We start from the raw sequence: 20,704 nt of genomic DNA, 5'->3' as shown, positions 1-20,704 counted from the left end.
AACCAGTAATTTGTTCTTTTTTTCTTTGTCAACACATATTGCTCAAACACAAACCAGTACAGGGTTTGTATTTTCTGTCAGATTGAATAAGTATGCATCAAGCTCTCTCTCTCTCTCTCTCTCTCTCTCTCTCTCTCTCTCTCTCTCTCTCTCACACACACACACACACACACACACACACACACACCCACACACACACACACACACACACACACACACACACACACACACAACCACCACCACTGACATATTTCTGCACATAAAATAAAACAAGGCCAACTTAAACTAAACCCACACCATTTGGATTCCTCAGGTTTTCACTATACATCTTCTAATAAATCTTCTTCTAAAGTCATATTGGTTAGCAGTTAGTGGAAGAGAAAGGAAGGAAATAAATTGTGGTGAACAAAGTAAGTGTAAAGCTCATGATGAAGTCAGGATGAGTGGTAGCAGTTCGGCTGGACCTACCTCTTAGGCTTCTGATGGAGTTTCAGGGCTAGGCCCTAAGACTATGTAGTTGCAGAACGTGAATGGAGTAGTGATGCCATCTGGTGGTCAGAATATGTATCTGCCAGGCCAGGTTCCATATATTTTCAGACGTATTCCCTCACAACATTCAACATGATATGACTTTAAACATTTGAACCTTGACATCACTAAACTACAGTTTTGGATCAATAAATCCAGGTGAAGATACTGAGATACCCAGTTACACTATACATGAGTTACATGAGGACAAAGTCAATACTGTGGTTTAAAAACACAAACATGACTTTTGGAGTCCTTTGTCTAGTTAGAACCCACACTGCAAGATAGATAGATAGACAGATAAATAAAATACATGTGAAAATGCATTTCAAACTAACTGCAGATGAAGGACAGTGCAGTTATGAAAAATAAGAAATGAAGTGGACAGATGACGATACATAAAAATTTAATAATAACACTGTATTATTAAGTAATAATAATAAAGTGTTAGTAGTGTCCAGGAGTGCAAATGTATAGGATGTACAGTAAAGTGTTAACACTGACATTGGCCATTAGAGAAGATCTTCACCAATGAGAAGTGAATGTAGGAATAATACTAACATGTCTCATACCCACACAATTAAATCTGTGCAAAAATAATTTTATTTGGCAAGGTTTTATCAGCTTATATTGAGGTTAACATAATAATCATAAATCAATAAAGAACACCGCTCATCTGCTATCAAGACCTGACTAAGGAGCTAGAGGCCAGTGGAGCAAAGCTACAATTACGAAAAGCATACGCACCATCGGTGCAAAAAAATCTTTAGTTAGGCATCATGGGAATTGTAGTCGTTAATCTAATACACTACAAGTTAAAGATATAGTGTCCACAGAGACATTTAAAGAAAGAAAGAACAAACACAAATCGAATAAATGGTATATTATTGCATACAAGGGAAAAGCTCCTAATGAGGCCAACTAAAACTACATGTTTACCCCTTGGATTTCTCAGGCTCGCTTTACATCTTCTAATAAAAGTCATGCTAGATTAGATAAACACAGAGGGAGTTAATGTTGCTTTAAGTAATGTTGCTTTTATCATATGTTGCAGTTAGTGGATGATAAAGAAATATGGAAAGACATTGTGGTAAGCAAAGTAAGTGTAGAGCTCATGATGAAGTCAGGGTGAGGGGAAGCAGTTTGGCTAGACCTACCCCTTAGGCTTCTGATGGAGTTTCAGGGCTAAGCTTTAAGTCTGTTGTCGTAGTACGTGAATGGAGCGTGGATGCCATCTGGTGGTCAAAATGTAAATCTGCAAAATATAAAACAATTCATCTTTTTTTTTAGTTTTTTTTTTCTTGGTCCACAGAGACATTTAAAGAAGCAAAATCAGAAAGAAGAGAAAGAGTTCAATTTGAGAAGCACAAAAAAGCTAATTCACAAGTGAGTACGGCTGGCTTTTGATACACTTTTGTTAGCACTTTTGTATTCATTTGTTACTTACCTATGCCTTGAAGAAAGTCTCTGACCTAAACCTGGCAGGTTAAAATGATTTTTTTGCACCGATGGTGCGTATGCTTTTCGTAATTGTAGCTTTGCTCCACTGGCCTCTAGCTCCTTAGTCAGGTCTTGATAGCAGATGAGCGGTGTTCTTTATTGATTTATGATTATTATGTTAACCTCAATATAAGCTGATGCATACATACATACACATAACCATACAGCATAGAATTTAAGGGCTCTAAAGGGGGAGGGGAAAAACGTCATTCATAGAATTGCACTACTCTACAGTTTGTCTCAATGGCTTATAGTAGTGAGCGAATTGTTGGCTTTTTACCTAACTGATAAAAAAGTGCCTTAAATAAAGAATGCTTCTATCAAGGATTCTTTATCTAAAGCCATTTGATCGAGTTGTGGAAGGAGGTAATACAGTCTGGAGTAAAAAAAATTTCTGTCCTACTTTATCATTAGCATATTGTTAAAACCCAAACAAAAATCATCCCGCAAGACATGTAATGACTTTTTAGATGTATTGGTGCAGTTAACAATCATATTTAATGTGTATAAAAATTGCAGTGCCCTAAATTAAGTTTTCATTGCCTGGTAGCATGACAACTGGTTGTCATGCTGGCTACTAAAATGCCCAAATGTTCCTTGGTAGATCTTAGTAGACTTACTGGAGTTCACAACCATCTGTCATATGTAAAAGCTGTAACATTCACACACATACACGTATACATCTATGTTTTTAGCGTTTGCATTTGCGAGTTTGACCACACGATGGCATCCACGCTCCATCCATGACATATATCCACGATACCAAAACAACGGTGACGTTTGCAATAGGGCACTTCCTAAATCCCTTACACTGTATACACTACACAGAAGTGCACTTCTCTAGTCAAGTCTTTTAGGCTTCTGATGGAGTTTCAGGGCTAAGCTTTAAGTCTGTGGTCATAGTACGTAAATGGAGCGTGGATGCCATCGTGTGGTTAAAATGTAAAACAATTAATCTTTTTTTTTTGGTCCACAGAGACGTTTAAAGAAGCAAAATCAAAAAAGCGAATTCACAAGTGAGTACGGCTGGCTTTTCATTCACTTTTGTTAGCACTTTTGTATTCATTTGTTACTTACCTATGCCTTGAATGATTAAAATTATTATTTATTTTTTTTTGCACCACTTTGAGGGTGCGTATGCTTTTCCATATTTTAGCTTTGCTCCACTGGCCTCCAGCTCCTCGGTCAGGTCTTGATAGCAGATGAGCGGTGTTTTTTACTGATTTATGATTATTATGGTAACCTCAATATAAGCTAATACACAGAGTTTAAGGGCTCTAAAGAAAAGGAAATAAAGGTCCTACATAGAAGTGCACTACTCTATAGTTTGTCTCAATGGCTTCTAGCAGTGAGTAAATTGGTGGCTTTTTACATAACTGCATGCTGTTTGGTTGTCATGATGGCTAATAAAGTGCCTTTTTTTAAAGACTTCTATCAAGCGTTCTTCAAAACAAGACATTTTATCTAGTTGTGGAAGGAGATTATACAGTCTGGAGTATGTTATCGTTAGCATATTGTTGAAATGAAACCCAAGCCCAAACGAAAATCATCACGTAAGACACGTAATTACTTTTTAGATTTGTTGGTGCAGTTAACAATCATATTTAATGTGTATAAAATTACCCTAAATTAAGTTTCCATTTCATTGCCTGGCAGCATGAGAACTGGTAACCATGCTGGCTACTAAAATGCCCTGAACTGAAGTATGCTTCAATAGAAACATTTTTTAAAATGTACTTTAAAAAACACTAACCAAAATAACACCGCAATACAAATGATTTAGTAGACGTACTGGAGTTCACAACCATCTATCAAATGAAAAAAGCTGTTACATTCACACACATACACGAATAAATCTACGTAGTTAACGTTTGCATTTGCCTAGTTTGACCACACGATGGCATCCACGCTCCATCCATGACATATGTCTGCGTTCCCACAACAACGGTGGTCCTCTCCGGAATATACACTTAACTCCTTTACTGCGGCCCCACAGCTGGTCTCGCTTACTCTCTATGGAATCAAACTCATTTTGCATATGTATGAAACGTAGGTACCCAAAATCAAGCTCTCATTATATAAATATACACATACATTGCTCTCTGAAACTGTGCTTGCAGTTGTATAGTTTCACCACGCGGTGGGATCCACGCTCCATCCATGTCAAATGCCGTTTGTAATAGGCCAAAACCGGCCTAAACACTACATAGGGTAAAGTGTAGTGTTCTACTGAAGTAGCAGTGGCTTCAACTTTTTGCTGGGGTGAATGAACTGTTTCCAAACTATTAAATATGTATAATCATATTGATAGGTATTTAAAGAAACGTATTAATATGTATTAAAACACATGTTAAATATGGCGATTTTGATGTGAAATGTTGTACAAAACGTTATAATATATATATACATATATATTAGTTGTTGTTTTTTTTGCTAAACTTTACAACCACTGTCTTACGGCTGGTTTTGCTCGCGCAGCCCTATGGAACTTAGAAGCGAGCGCGCGTCATAATAGCCTTACATTATATAAACGCAACACCGAGGTGAGGCAGACATTTGCTGTTTCGGCGCGGACACGGGTAGGTGGCTCTTAAAAGAGCCGTTGGGTATTTCAGGTAAACGTCGAAGCGCTCTGTTTAAGCGCGCTCTCCGCGAATACGGCGGGCCAGCTGGATGTCTTTAGGCATGATGGTGACTCTCTTGGCGTGGATAGCGCACAGGTTAGTATCTTCAAACAGACCCACCAAGTACGCCTCGCTAGCCTCCTGCAGGGCCATGACGGCGGAGCTCTGGAAGCGGAGATCTTGAAGTCCTGCGCGATCTCACGCACTAGCCGCTGGAAGGGCAGCTTACGGATCAGCAGCTCAGTAGATTTCTGGTAGCGGCGGATCTCCCTCAGAGCCACGGTGCCGGGCCTGTAACGGTGAGGCTTTTTCACGCCGCCGGTGGCTGGGGCGCTCTTGCGGGCAGCCTTGGTGGCGAGCTGCTTCCTCGGGGCCTTGCCACCGGTGGACTTACGAGCGGTCTGCTTGGTTCTTGCCATCGCGTTGAACTCTGCTCCTCTCGGGGAAAAGAAAGAGAATGAGTTCTTGCTCGCTTCACATGGCTTTTAAGCTTTCAAGCCGCTTGCCGCTCATTGGGCGTCTTGAAGTTGTCCGTTTCCCATTGGGCGGCCGGCAATGCGTCGGTGACACACTATTGGGCGTCTTCTTTTCAAACCTAAAAGCAAAACGGCGGGCTCCTGTAATACAAAACAACAAAGAAAAAAAAAGCATTAAAAGAATATATAATAATAAGAACAATAATATGATCAAACTAATCAATGTACTGTACATTACAGCGAACATTAAACACACTGTGTGTGTGTGTGTGTGTGTGTGTGTGTGTGAGAGAGAGCGAGAGAATGTGTGTATACATGCACATATGCATAGGGTGTTGATCTCAGTACGTGAAATATATGAAAAAGGGCAATTGTGTATTGCATGGCAGTGTGTTTATATAATAACTCGGTTCATAAAGCTATTATTTTTTTATGCAGTTGGAAATCACGTGAAGAATATGTAGTGTTGTTTGTAAAGGAGCAGCACTTTTCTTAGAAAAAATGGGTGGCTCTTAAAAGAGCCTTTGTGTATAGATAAATCAACGGAGAGCGCCAATTTACTTTGTCTTCACAGTCTTCTCGGTCTTCTTAGGCAGCAGTACAGCCTGAATGTTGGGCAGCACACCACCTTGGGCGATAGTGACTCCTCCGAGCAGTTTGTTCAGCTCCTCGTCGTTACGAACAGCCAGCTGCAGGTGACGGGGGATAATACGGGTCTTCTTGTTGTCGCGGGCGGCGTTGCCAGCCAACTCGAGAATCTCAGCGGTGAGATACTCCAGAACGGCGGCCAAGTAGACGGGAGCGCCGGCGCCGACCCGCTCAGCGTAGTTGCCTTTACGCAGAAGCCTGTGCACACGGCCAACTGGGAACTGCAGTCCGGCGCGGGACGAACGGGTCTTAGCCTTGGCCCTAGCTTTACCACCGGTTTTGCCTCTTCCACTCATGATTCGCGTCAGTCGTGTTCGTCGAACAAAGCTGAAATAATGCACGCCGGCCAACGAGCGCCGTTGATATAGCAAAATCGCCTACGGTCCTATTGGCTAAAAGCTACGCGCACCAACAGCCAATCGCATTTCCGCCGTCAGACTCTAGCGTCCTCCCACCTCTGCTCGCTTTCCTACCCGACCCCCTCCTCCTCTCGTGCTGTGTGTCTGTGTGAGCGAGAGAGAGAAAGGAAGAAAGAAAACGGGTTAAAGAAAGAAACATTTACCCCCACTCGTGCCCCGCGTTTTCTTTCCCTTTCCCGCTCAAATGTAACACGTATGACCAAACCAAAAATATATATATATATTGATCATATATAATTATTGTGTGGGGAAACTAATGAGAGCTATTTTTGTGTTGTGTTTTTTTTTTTTTTTTTTAACAATCAATTCATTATGCAGTAACAAGGGGGGAAAAAAAGCTGTTTTTTTATGAAACTGTGGGGGGCTCTTAAAAGAGCCGTTGAATAGAGAAACAAGACATGAAGGTAAACGGCGTTACTGTTTACTTCTTCTTAGGGGCAGCCTTTTTCGCCTTCGCCGCCTTGGGCTTAGCTGCTTTAGGCTTGACCGTTTTGGCTTTCTTTGGGCTCTTGGTCGCCTTTTTGGGAGCCGCCGGCTTCTTGGCCTTCTTGGGGCTCTTCGCTGCCTTCTTAGCGGCCGCGACGGGCTTCTTGGCCTTCTTGGGGGATTTCTTAGCCGCAGTGGGTTTCTTGGCTGCTACCTTCTTGGGCTTCTTGGCCGCGGCTGGTTTCTTGGCGGCCGGCTTCTTAGCTTTAGGTGCCGGTTTCTTGGCGGCCGGCTTCTTCTTTGCCTCGGTCTGCTTCTTGTTAAGCTTGAAAGAGCCCGACGCGCCGGTGCCTTTGGTCTGCACCAGAGTGCCCTTGGTGACGAGGCTCTTGACGGCGAGCTTAACGCGTGAGTTGTTCTTCTCGACGTCGTAGCCGCCGGCAGCCAGGGCTTTCTTCAGGGCGGCGAGAGACACGCCGCTCCTCTCCTTGGAAGCCGAGACGGCCTTGACGATGAGCTCGCCCACGCTGGGGCCGGCTTTCTTGGGGCGGGCGGCGGCCTTCTTCTTGGGGGCCTTGGCGGGCGCCGAGGCGGCTGGGGCTGGAGCGACTTCTGCCATTGTTCTGCTTTGCTGTGAGCGCGAGTGAGCACAAACTGCTGCAGCGTTCTGTAGAACCTCCCGCTGCAGCGAGGGGGCCGGCCCTTAAAAGCCACATGAGAACGTTGTAGACTCAACTCGCTCGATGCCGCACAGCCGTGTGGCAGCGACAGTCTCGCACTTGTGTTTTCTCTCGGCGTTTGTCGAGCGAAATATGGGTGAAAGCTCAACTTGGCGAGCGTAGAAATGCTCTTTCGTCTCCGAGAGGCTCCACCGTGTGTTGAGAAGACGGGAAGGGCAGCGTAACGACGCCGCGTTTAATACGGCGCTCACCGAAGCGTGCCACGCTACCGGCGTGCCGAACGGGCGGCGGCGCATTTGGCGTGCTAATCGGTGGAAAACGGCGACAAAAGGTGCCACGAACTGGGCGAGTGTTATCCGGTGCGTTGGAGGAGAGCCTCGTCGAGAGCGTGCTGGGCATCCGAGACGTGGGTGCGTTGTTTTGCTCGTCGTGCAAGGCGACCTTGAGGAGTGTGTAAAGCACAGTGTTGCCGTGTGTGCGCAGTATGACTTCCACCGTCGATGCGTCTTTGTCACCGGCGCTTCCACACTCGGAACGGCTCTCCATAGGTCCCCTAATACGCACTCGTAACACACCCAATATACCATAGCCAAAAATCTCATACTAACCCTAACACAAAATAACTGCATACACCCCCCCAACCCTAAAACACAAAAAACAAAATAACAAAAAAAAAAGACAAAACTTATTCTAAACATAACATAAAACTATCATGCCCTTTTTCAAGCCTAATACAAAATAACTGCACCTTCACTCTAACCCCAATACAAAATAAACCCAAGCTCATTTAAACCCTAAAACCCCATTTTTCATTTTAACCCTAATAGAAAATAACCATTTTCTCTCTCTAACCCTAAATAAAATAACCCCATCCTTCCTCCAACCATTATACAAAATCACTCCATCCTCATTCGAACCCCTCACATGAAACAACTCAAATCTCATTCTTGTACTAAAACAAATTAACCCCATCCCTCCCTCTATCTCAATAAGCAACACACCAAATTATTATTTTTAAACTTTTACTTTCATTTAACCCATTCCATGCAGTCATGACCATTCTACTTAGATGTGCATTCCTCAGTAGGCCGAGGCCATGTGTATCCAAATCATCAGGCTGATGGCTAATGTTGAAACTCACTTTTACTGAACCTTCCTTTGTATCCTAAGGCAAAGGCTTAAACTCACCGTCACTTTAACTCAATCCACCTTCATCATAAAACTGAGGCCTTTGACCGCCATACTATTTTACTTACTCTACCCTCGTCCTTTTGCCTTGCTCCGACCCTCTACATCATAAGTCTAGCTCTGAACCTATTCTTGCTCGCTCGAATCTCACCATTAACCTAAGGCTTCAACCAAATTCATCTTTTAGTGAACCAAACCAAATAGTCCTAATACAAAATAACTCTGTCCTCCCTCTTAACCTAGTACAACATAACCTTAACATCATTCTAACCATGAAACCAAATAACCCCATCCGCCGTCTAACCCCAAAATAAAATAACCCATTTCCATTCATACTCTAATACAAACCCCACCACCTTCTCTCACAAAACCTAAAATGAAATAACCCCATCCTTCCTCCAACCATTAAACAAAATCACTCCATCCTAATTCAAACCCCTCACATGAAACAACTCCAATCTCATTCTTGTCCTAAAACAAATTAACCCCATCCCTCCCTCTATCTCAATAAGCAACACACCAAATTATTATTTTTAAACTTTTACTTTCATTTAACCCATTCCATGCAGTCATGACCATTCTACTTAGATGTGCATTCCTCAGTAGGCCGAGGCCATGTGTATCCAAATCATCAGGCTGATGGCTAATGCTGAAATTCACTTTTACTGAACCTTCCTTTGTATCCTAAGGCAAAGGCCTAAGCTCACGGTCACTTTAACTCAATCCACCTTCATCATAAACCTGAGGCCTTTGACCGCCATACTATTTTACTTACTCTACCCTCGTCCTTTTGCCTTGCTCCGACCCTCTACATCAAAAGTCTAGCTCTGAACCTATTCTTGCTCACTCAAATCTCACCATAAACCTAAGGCTTTGAATAACTTCACCCTTCTGTGACCCAACAAAAAAAGCTTGTGGAGATACTTATTTCCTCTCTTTCCTAACCGTATGCCTGGTTATATATACTAGACAGCTTTCATTACAAAGATCAAGTGTATAGTTCTAGGCTTCAAGTTAACCCTAGTATGGTTTCCTGCCTCACTATTCCCCACCTGTAAGGCTGATCTCCTCTGGACTGGTCTTTCACAGGTGATGTGCAGCTTCATTTATCCCACTTAGCATTACAACCCCACGCCATACAGTTAGTATGGCACAGTATTTTAGTTTGCTGCTCTGCCCCTGAATCTTAGTATACTATACCAATTAAATGCAGACAAACAACTAAGTAAGTTGATTTACATACATACATACACTGAAGGGCATTCCTTTTACAATAATGGCTGCAGAAGCACTCATGGGGGAAAAAAAAAATAATAATAATATTAATAATAATAATTAGTATTATAGCTTACCATCGGCGACTTTGTTCTTGAATAAAACTGCTCTTTCGAAGAAACCGTGGGTGGCTCTTAAAAGAGCCGTTGGGTTTGGATTACGCCGCTATCACCATTTACTTGGAGCTCGTGTACTTGGTGACGGCCTTTGTGCCCTCGGACACGGCGTGCTTGGCCAACTCACCGGGAAGGAGCAGACGCACAGCGGTCTGGATCTCCCTAGAGGTGATAGTAGAACGTTTGTTGTAATGAGCCAAACGGGAAGACTCAACGGCGATGCGCTCGAAGATGTCGTTCACGAACGAGTTCATGATGCCCATCGCTTTGGAGGAGATACCGGTATCAGGGTGGACCTGCTTCAGCACCTTGTACACGTAGATAGCATAGCTCTCCTTCCTGGACTTTCTGCGCTTCTTGCCTCCTTTCCCGGCCGTCTTGGTCACGGCTTTCTTGGATCCCTTCTTGGGCGCGGACTTAGCTGGCTCAGGCATACTGCTCCTCGTCGAGTAAGACTGAAGAATGAGGAGGAGGCGATAAGCTCCCACATTATTTAGACTCTGGAATTCTAATACAAGAAGGTACCGCCTTTAGAATGCCGTCGTACGACCATTGGACAACAATTGTCCGCTCGCTTCTTCCCAACCCCCCACACTCCCTTTTCCCATCCCCTGCCCTCCCCTCCCCTCCCCTCCCTTTTCTCCTGCTCCCTTCCCCCTCCCCTGAGCAGCATTCTCTTTGTTCGCCTACCCGCGCATTTGTACCCACCGTGCAGGCGGCACATTATTTTTCGCCAAAGCGGTGTTGACGGCGATGTTCTGTATAATTCTGATTTAATCAACGCAAACGGGGTAAATGGAAAACAATATGTATTCTTATATAATAATCACATTATTATATAAGAATATAATGTCATATATATATATAAATATTATATATAAATTATGTTTTTTCCTCCTGAAAATGAGCTTCTTAACAAAGTAACCGGGAGATTCATAACCACCATCATTGACTTTATTGAAACAAACAAATATGATCAACTCTTTGTTCGCCTTCCCGCGCATTTTTAATCTACAGGGCTTAATCTGTTTTTCGCCACAGCGGCGTTGACGGCGACTATCAGGATTTATTAAGACGTATAGTTCTGATTTTACCAACGCATACGGGGGGGTGTAAAACAATACATATATACAAAGTAACATATATGTACTCTTCCCATATATTACATTCTTAATACAGAGTATCCGGGAAACTGCCTTATTTGAAACAAACAAGCTAAGATTAGAAACAGGCTCTTTTGCTGGATTTGTGAGTGGCTCTTAAAAGAGCCGTTGGGTTTAGAGCTGTTCAGGCCGAGCGTTTAACCTCCGAATCCGTACAGAGTGCGTCCCTGGCGCTTCAGGGCGTACACCACATCCATAGCGGTGACGGTCTTTCTTTTGGCATGCTCAGTGTACGTGACTGCGTCCCTGATCACGTTTTCCAGGAACACTTTGAGCACACCGCGGGTCTCTTCGTAGATCAGACCGGAGATACGCTTGACGCCACCACGACGAGCCAGACGGCGAATAGCCGGCTTTGTGATACCCTGGATGTTATCGCGAAGCACTTTACGATGACGCTTGGCGCCTCCTTTTCCAAGGCCTTTGCCGCCCTTGCCTCTGCCGGACATCCTAGCTGCTTCTTTTCTCAGTCGACGAGAAGAGAATCTATGAAGCTGGAGCACCCGAGGCACGCCAATTATACCCCTCTATAGGACCTAAATGAAAGCAAGGGAACCGAGCGACGTCACAGTACATCAGCTCCGCCTCATACTCTGTACGTGTGCAGAACGCTTGTTTTGCTGTATAGCCACTGAGTGGGTAGCCATACAAAATACAGTCAACCAGAATTCCGTTCTCTCTGGATGTACTCATGTTCAAAATAACGCAGCACACTTTGGATCATGCATAACCTTCACTGTGAATACTTTAACTCAACATGATTTAGCTTTGAAACCTACAGCCTAGCTCCAGACCTGCTTGACCATATAATGACGAAGTAACCTAAACTGCAATTAAGAGCTAAAATCATTTCTGAAATAGATTGGTCTTATGGCGAAATCTTAAATAAATAAATAACTGAATAAATTCATACAATTCAGTGACCTAGGCATAAGATGAACTGTTTAGTGAGGCTGTGTATGAGCCTACTTTGAGTCACTGTAAGAAGTGGATAGGGGCCATGTGGCCTTTGTAAATAAACATTTATGCACTGTTTTCTAAAAATCAATTACTACAATAATAACGCCAAGTGTGTATATATATATATATATATATATATATATATATATATATATATATATATATATATATATATATATATAATCTTTCCGTGTTTTACCACAGGATGACACCCCATGCTCCATGCATGAAGTCTTCCTTCGTACACCTGGGGCGATCCTAAACCGCACTCCACTACTCCCTAGTGCACAGCGTTTTTTCGTGACACCGTGCACTCCATAGGGAGTAGTGAGCTGCTTGGGAATTGGACAGTGCAACTCCGGTTCTAATGTCATAGCTTTTTCTGAGCTTTTTTACTGTTTAACTATTGGCCAACGAGCGAAATTGCATTGTTTTTTTGTTTGTTCGTTTTTTCGGTTGACCGATGCCGTTTCGGCAACTAGCTAATAACGAAAATAATCTTTTGTAAACAAAACACTAGCTAGCAAGCTACACAGGCCGCCCAGCTCTGAAAACCAGAAGATACGCTGCTGGTAGCCGGGTTTAAGCACGACTGTTTCTCCCTCACTTGCTCCAAATAACAATATAGAGAACTACGCACGTGTCCGTAATATCGTTATTTTTGTGATTAATTTTTAGACACCTAGCCATCATGCTACTCTCCGAGGTGGCTTCTCGATTTCAACCACGGCAGTAAACGTATAAAATGTTGCTAGCTATATACACGGTTTCATAATAAAACCTGACTGACTCGAGCGAGTGTGTATTTATCTGACAGGTATTTACACTCGCTGGCGTAATGCTATTGTTTGTACCATCCGAGTTAGCTAGCATGCTAATCGCTATGTTAGCTCATGTGTGGACCTGAAAAAGCAAGTTAACTCAAATCACTCAACAGCCACCAATCACGGCTGTATTGCGTACTTTTATGCTACAACTCCGCATGTGGCACTGCACTGTGGTCAATAAATAATGACCCCTCATAATTAGGCTCATATTTGTGCTTTACTGTTTATGCTGGCCGAGTTAGCCACGCTGCTAATCGTTAAGCTGGCTCCAAGCTATGTACAACTCCACACATAGATCCAGCAACGGCAGTTCTACGTCGATTTGCTGTGACTGGGTGTACAACTTTAGGCTCTCCGCAAAATCGACTTATCGGATTTCAGTATCCACTTCATTTTTGGCAAGTTAGCAAACGTTATCGTGCCAACAGCGACACAACGGAGCTGACCAGGTCCAGTCTCCAGCTCACGCCTATTCCACAAAGCAACGCAAAGTGTAATGACTCACATGTCGTCATGTAAAGACGACGTTTCACATGTATGAACATTAAAAGTAGTTAACATAGGTCTTAACACGACAAATACCTCGGTCAGCCGTCCACTCCCCTCTGATGGCTGTCGCCATGTGCGCCTCGGTCTCGTATACAACAAAGTCACACTACATCACGCCATTCTAACGTGCGTAGCGATTATTTCACACACACACACACGACAAGAGTACGTGTCCTCCCTCAATGCACCTGAATGCCTGAATAAATGACATAAATGGCTATTTAGTACTAGGGTTACGACCTTGCAAGCATAAAACAAGCACACACTGAGATCAGCCCACTACTGTACACCATGGCACACGGTTTACTTTTTACTGTGACTGGACGTGCAGTTATCGGATTTCATCATTAGATGAAGAGAGGGAGGGTGGTAGGTAGGAAGGTAGGTAGGTAGATAGATATGTATACATAGAGAGATAGACAGAGATAGAGAGAGAGAGACAGGCTCCATGACAACATATTGAACAAGTAAATCCACATACAAAGGGTTTGCAACGTTTAGAAAATACAACGCCAACAACCCAGTACAACAATAAATCAAATTCAAGAATTAAAGAGCCGGATCACATGAATGGTTGAATCAATAAAACACTGTACGTCATCTATACTTTTCGAAAACGTTCTAAAACAACACGTGATTAGTCCTAATACATGGCACGTGTGTCAATAGGCTGAACTTGTAGTTAGGCATCATGGGAATTGTAGTCCTTGATCTTGACACTACAGGATAAAGACACATTGTGTCATTGACACATTGACATAGACACACTTAAAGGAAGCATAGTGTTTTATAGATTCAACCAGTAATTTGTTCTTTTTTTCTTTGTCAACACATATTGCTCAAACACAAACCAGTACAGGGTTTGTATTTTCTGTCAGATTGAATAAGTATGCATCAAGCTCTCTCTCTCTCTCTCTCTCTCTCTCTCTCTCTCTCTCTCTCTCTCTCTCTCTAACACACACACACACACACACACACACACACCCACACACACACACACACACACACACACACACACACACACACACACAACCACCACCACTGACATATTTCTGCACATAAAATAAAACAAGGCCAACTTAAACTAAACCCACACCATTTGGATTCCTCAGGTTTTCACTATACATCTTCTAATAAATCTTCTTCTAAAGTCATATTGGTTAGCAGTTAGTGGAAGAGAAAGGAAGGAAATAAATTGTGGTGAGCAAAGTAAGTGTAAAGCTCATGATGAAGTCAGGATGAGTGGTAGCAGTTCGGCTGGACCTACCTCTTAGGCTTCTGATGGAGTTTCAGGGCTAGGCCCTAAGACTATGTAGTTGCAGAACGTGAATGGAGTAGTGATGCCATCTGGTGGTCAGAATATGTATCTGCCAGGCCAGGTTCCATATATTTTCAGACGTATTCCCTCACAACATTCAACATGACATGACTTTAAACATTTGAACCTTGACATCACTAAACTACAGTTTTGGATCAATAAATCCAGGTGAAGATACTGAGATACCCAGTTACACTATACATGAGTTACATGAGGACAAAGTCAATACTGTGGTTTAAAAACACAAACATGACTTTTGGAGTCCTTTGTCTAGTTAGAACCCACACTGCAAGATAGATAGATAGACAGATAAATAGAATACATGTGAAAATGCATTTGAAACTAACTGCAGATGAAGGACAGTGCAGTTATGAAAAATAAGAAATGAAGTGGACAGATGACGATACATAAAAATTTAATAATAACACTGTATTATTAAGTAATAATAATAAAGTGTTAGTAGTTTCCAGGAGTGCAAATGTATAGGATGTACAGTAAAGTGTTAACACTGACATTGGCCATTAGAGAAGATCTTCACCAATGAGAAGTGAATGTAGGAATAATACTAACATGTCTCATACCCACACAATTAAATCTGTGCAAAAATAATTTTATTTGGCAAGGTTTTATCAGCTTATATTGAGGTTAACATAATAATCATAAATCAATAAAGAACACCGCTCATCTGCTATCAAGACCTGACTAAGGAGCTAGAGGCCAGTGGAGCAAAGCTACAATTACGAAAAGCATACGCACCATCGGTGCAAAAAAATCTTTAGTTAGGCATCATGGGAATTGTAGTCGTTAATCTAATACACTACAAGTTAAAGATATAGTGTCCACAGAGACATTTAAAGAAAGAAAGAACAAACACAAATCGAATAAATGGTATATTATTGCATACAAGGGAAAAGCTCCTAATGAGGCCAACTAAAACTACATGTTTACCCCTTGGATTTCTCAGGCTCGCTTTACATCTTCTAATAAAAGTCATGCTAGATTAGATAAACACAGAGGGAGTTAATGTTGCTTTAAGTAATGTTGCTTTTATCATATGTTGCAGTTAGTGGATGATAAAGAAATATGGAAAGACATTGTGGTAAGCAAAGTAAGTGTAGAGCTCATGATGAAGTCAGGGTGAGGGGAAGCAGTTTGGCTAGACCTACCCCTTAGGCTTCTGATGGAGTTTCAGGGCTAAGCTTTAAGTCTGTTGTCGTAGTACGTGAATGGAGCGTGGATGCCATCTGGTGGTCAAAATGTAAATCTGCAAAATATAAAACAATTCATCTTTTTTTTTAGATTTTTTTTCTTGGTCCACAGAGACATTTAAAGAAGCAAAATCAGAAAGAAGAGAAAGAGTTCAATTTGAGAAGCACAAAAAAGCTAATTCACAAGTGAGTACGGCTGGCTTTTGATACACTTTTGTTAGCACTTTTGTATTCATTTGTTACTTACCTATGCCTTGAAGAAAGTCTCTGACCTAAACCTGGCAGGTTAAAATGATTTTTTTGCACCGATGGTGCGTATGCTTTTCGTAATTGTAGCTTTGCTCCACTGGCCTCTAGCTCCTTAGTCAGGTCTTGATAGCAGATGAGCGGTGTTCTTTATTGATTTATGATTATTATGTTAACCTCAATATAAGCTGATGCATACATACATACACATAACCATACAGCATAGAATTTAAGGGCTCTAAAGGGGGAGGGGAAAAACGTCATTCATAGAATTGCACTACTCTACAGTTTGTCTCAATGGCTTATAGTAGTGAGCGAATTGTTGGCTTTTTACCTAACTGATAAAAAAGTGCCTTAAATAAAGAATGCTTCTATCAAGGATTCTTTATCTAAAGCCATATGATCGAGTTGTGGAAGGAGGTAATACAGTCTGGAGTAAAAAAAAATTCTGTCCTACTTTATCATTAGCATATTGTTAAAACCCAAACAAAAATCATCCCGCAAGACATGTAATGACTTTTTAGATGTATTGGTGCAGTTAACAATCATATTTAATGTGTATAAAAATTGCAGTGCCCTAAATTAAGTTTTCATTGCCTGGTAGCATGACAACTGGTTGTCATGCTGGCTACTAAAATGCCCAAATGTTCCTTGGTAGATCTTAGTAGACTTACTGGAGTTCACAACCATCTGTCATATGTAAAAGCTGTAACATTCACACACATACACGTATACATCTATGTTTTTAGCGTTTGCATTTGCGAGTTTGACCACACGATGGCATCCACGCTCCATCCATGACATATATCCACGATACCAAAACAACGGTGACGTTGGCAATAGGGCACTTCCTAAATCCCTTACACTGTATACACTACACAGAAGTGCACTTCTCTAGTCAAGTCTTTTAGGCTTCTGATGGAGTTTCAGGGCTAAGCTTTAAGTCTGTGGTCATAGTACGTAAATGGAGCGTGGATGCCATCGTGTGGTTAAAATGTAAAACAATTAATCTTTTTTTTTTGGTCCACAGAGACGTTTAAAGAAGCAAAATCAAAAAAGCGAATTCACAAGTGAGTACGGCTGGCTTTTCATTCACTTTTGTTAGCACTTTTGTATTCATTTGTTACTTACCTATGCCTTGAATGATTAAAATTATTATTTATTTTTTTTTGCACCAATTTGAGGGTGCGTATGCTTTTCCATATTTTAGCTTTGCTCCACTGGCCTCCAGCTCCTCGGTCAGGTCTTGATAGCAGATGAGCGGTGTTTTTTACTGATTTATGATTATTATGGTAACCTCAATATAAGCTAATACACAGAGTTTAAGGGCTCTAAAGAAAAGGAAATAAAGGTCCTACATAGAAGTGCACTACTCTATAGTTTGTCTCAATGGCTTCTAGCAGTGAGTAAATTGGTGGCTTTTTACATAACTGCATGCTGTTTGGTTGTCATGATGGCTAATAAAGTGCCTTTATTAAAGACTTCTATCAAGCGTTCTTCAAAACAAGACATTTTATCTAGTTGTGGAAGGAGATTATACAGTCTGGAGTATGTTATCGTTAGCATATTGTTGAAATGAAACCCAAGCCCAAACGAAAATCATCACGTAAGACACGTAATTACTTTTTAGATTTGTTGGTGCAGTTAACAATCATATTTAATGTGTATAAAATTACCCTAAATTAAGTTTCCATTTCATTGCCTGGCAGCATGAGAACTGGTAACCATGCTGGCTACTAAAATGCCCTGAACTGAAGTATGCTTCAATAGAAACATTTTTTAAAATGTACTTTAAAAAACACTAACCAAAATAACACCGCAATACAAATGATTTAGTAGACGTACTGGAGTTCACAACCATCTATCAAATGAAAAAAGCTGTTACATTCACACACATACACGAATAAATCTACGTAGTTAACGTTTGCATTTGCCTAGTTTGACCACACGATGGCATCCACGCTCCATCCATGACATATGTCTGCGTTCCCACAACAACGGTGGTCCTCTCCGGAATATACACTTAACTCCTTTACTGCGGCCCCACAGCTGGTCTCGCTTACTCTCTATGGAATCAAACTCATTTTGCATATGTATGAAACGTAGGTACCCAAAATCAAGCTCTCATTATATAAATATACACATACATTGCTCTCTGAAACTGTGCTTGCAGTTGTATAGTTTCACCACGCGGTGGGATCCACGCTCCATCCATGTCAAATGCCGTTTGTAATAGGCCAAAACCGGCCTAAACACTACATAGGGTAAAGTGTAGTGTTCTACTGAAGTAGCAGTGGCTTCAACTTTTTGCTGGGGTGAATGAACTGTTTCCAAACTATTAAATATGTATAATCATATTGATAGGTATTTAAAGAAACGTATTAATATGTATTAAAACACATGTTAAATATGGCGATTTTGATGTGAAATGTTGTACAAAACGTTATAATATATATATACATATATATTAGTTGTTGTTTTTTTTGCTAAACTTTACAACCACTGTCTTACGGCTGGTTTTGCTCGCGCAGCCCTATGGAACTTAGAAGCGCGCGCGCGTCATAATAGCCTTACATTATATAAACGCAACACCGAGGTGAGGCGGACATTTGCTGTTTCGGCGCGGACACGGGTAGGTGGCTCTTAAAAGAGCCGTTGGGTATTTCAGGTAAACGTCGAAGCGCTCTGTTTAAGCGCGCTCTCCGCGAATACGGCGGGCCAGCTGGATGTCTTTAGGCATGATGGTGACTCTCTTGGCGTGGATAGCGCACAGGTTAGTATCTTCAAACAGACCCACCAAGTACGCCTCGCTAGCCTCCTGCAGGGCCATGACGGCGGAGCTCTGGAAGCGGAGATCAGTCTTGAAGTCCTGCGCGATCTCACGCACTAGCCGCTGGAAGGGCAGCTTACGGATCAGCAGCTCAGTAGATTTCTGGTAGCGGCGGATCTCCCTCAGAGCCACGGTGCCGGGCCTGTAACGGTGAGGCTTTTTCACGCCGCCGGTGGCTGGGGCGCTCTTGCGGGCAGCCTTGGTGGCGAGCTGCTTCCTCGGGGCCTTGCCACCGGTGGACTTACGAGCGGTCTGCTTGGTTCTTGCCATCGCGTTGAACTCTGCTCCTCTCGGGGAAAAGAAAGAGAATGAGTTGTCGCTCGCTTCACATGGCTTTTAAGCTTTCAAGCCGCTTGCCGCTCATTGGGCGTCTTGACGTTGTCCGTTTCCCATTGGGCGGCCGGCAATGCGTCGGTGACACACTATTGGGCGTCTTCTTTTCAAACCTAAAAGCAAAACGGCGGGCTCCTGTAATACAAAACAACAAAGAAAAAAAAAGCATTAAAAGAATATATAATAATAAGAACAATAATATGATCAAACTAATCAATGTACTGTACATTACAGCGAACATTAAACACACTGTGTGTGTGTGTGTGAGAGAGAGCGAGAGAATGTGTGTATACATGCACATATGCATAGGGTGTTGATCTCAGTACGTGAAATATATGAAAAAGGGCAATTGTGTATTGCATGGCAGTGTGTTTATATAATAACTCGGTTCATAAAGCTATTATTTTTTTATGCAGTTGGAAATCACGTGAAGAATATGTAGTGTTGTTTGTAAAGGAGCAGCACTTTTCTTAGAAAAAATGGGTGGCTCTTAAAAGAGCCTTTGTGTATAGATAAATCAACGGAGAGCGCCAATTTACTTTGTCTTCACAGTCTTCTCGGTCTTCTTAGGCAGCAGTACAGCCTGAATGTTGGGCAGCACACCACCTTGGGCGATAGTGACTCCTCCGAGCAGTTTGTTCAGCTCCTCGTCGTTACGAACAGCCAGCTGCAGGTGACGGGGGATAATACGGGTCTTCTTGTTGTCGCGGGCGGCGTTGCCAGCCAACTCGAGAATCTCAGCGGTGAGATACTCCAGGACGGCGGCCAAGTAGACGGGAGCGCCGGCGCCGACCCGCTCAGCGTAGTTGCCTTTACGCAGAAGCCTGTGCACACGGCCAACTGGGAACTGCAGTCCGGCGCGGGACGAACGAGTCTTAGCCTTGGCCCTAGCTTTACCACCGGTTTTGCCTCTTCCACTCATGATTCGCGTCAGTCGTGTTCGTCGAACAAAGCTGAAATAATGCACGCCGGCCAACGAGCGCCGTTGATATAGCAAAATCGCCTACGGTCCTATTGGCTAAAAGCTACGCGCACCAACAGCCAATCGCATTTCCGCCGTCAGACTCTAGCGTCCTCCCACCTCTGCTCGCTTTCCTACCCGACCCCCTCCCTCCTCTCGTGCTGTGTGTCTGTGTGACCGAGAGACAGAAAGGAAGAAAGAAAACGGGTTAAAGAAAGAAACATTTACCCCCACTCGTGCCCCGCGTTTTCTTTCCCTTTCCCGCTCAAATGTAACACGTATGACCAAACCAAAAATATATATATATATATTGATCATATATAATTATTGTGTGGGGAAACTAATGAGAGCTATTTTTGTGTTGAGTGTTTTTTTTTTTTTTTTTAACAATCAATTCATTATGCAGTAACAAGGGGGGAAAAAAGCTGT

The 20,704-nt window shown here is 42.4% G+C and overlaps 3 protein-coding genes and 1 pseudogene across 3 annotated transcripts; all 4 read right to left on the bottom strand.

The window, feature by feature from the left end:
• Positions 1–4,664: 4,664 nt before the first annotated feature.
• Positions 4,665–5,424, bottom strand: LOC140547077 (histone H3-like; annotated as a pseudogene).
• Positions 5,425–5,685: 261 nt separating this feature from the next.
• LOC140546367 (uncharacterized) lies at positions 5,686–20,236 on the bottom strand. Its single transcript, XM_072669557.1, has 2 exons — positions 19,854–20,236; positions 5,686–6,103 (listed from the first exon to the last, which is right to left on the bottom strand). Exons 1-2 carry the CDS (start codon positions 20,234–20,236, stop codon positions 5,686–5,688), a joined length of 801 nt encoding a protein of 266 aa, XP_072525658.1.
• LOC140547194 (histone H2B-like) lies at positions 9,940–10,314 on the bottom strand. Its single transcript, XM_072670783.1, has one exon. It carries the CDS (start codon positions 10,312–10,314, stop codon positions 9,940–9,942), a length of 375 nt encoding a protein of 124 aa, XP_072526884.1.
• LOC140547193 (histone H3-like) lies at positions 18,841–19,676 on the bottom strand. Its single transcript, XM_072670782.1, has 2 exons — positions 19,547–19,676; positions 18,841–19,265 (listed from the first exon to the last, which is right to left on the bottom strand). The coding sequence occupies exons 1-2, from the start codon at positions 19,674–19,676 to the stop codon at positions 18,841–18,843; spliced, it is 555 nt and encodes a 184-aa protein (XP_072526883.1).
• Positions 20,237–20,704: the final 468 nt, after the last annotated feature.

Source organism: Salminus brasiliensis, chromosome 24 (assembly GCF_030463535.1).
Source record: "Salminus brasiliensis chromosome 24, fSalBra1.hap2, whole genome shotgun sequence".
Classification (NCBI taxonomy): domain Eukaryota; kingdom Metazoa; phylum Chordata; class Actinopteri; order Characiformes; family Bryconidae; genus Salminus; species Salminus brasiliensis.
Note: the sequence above shows the minus strand (reverse complement) of the source record. Positions and strands in the feature narration are given on the sequence as shown.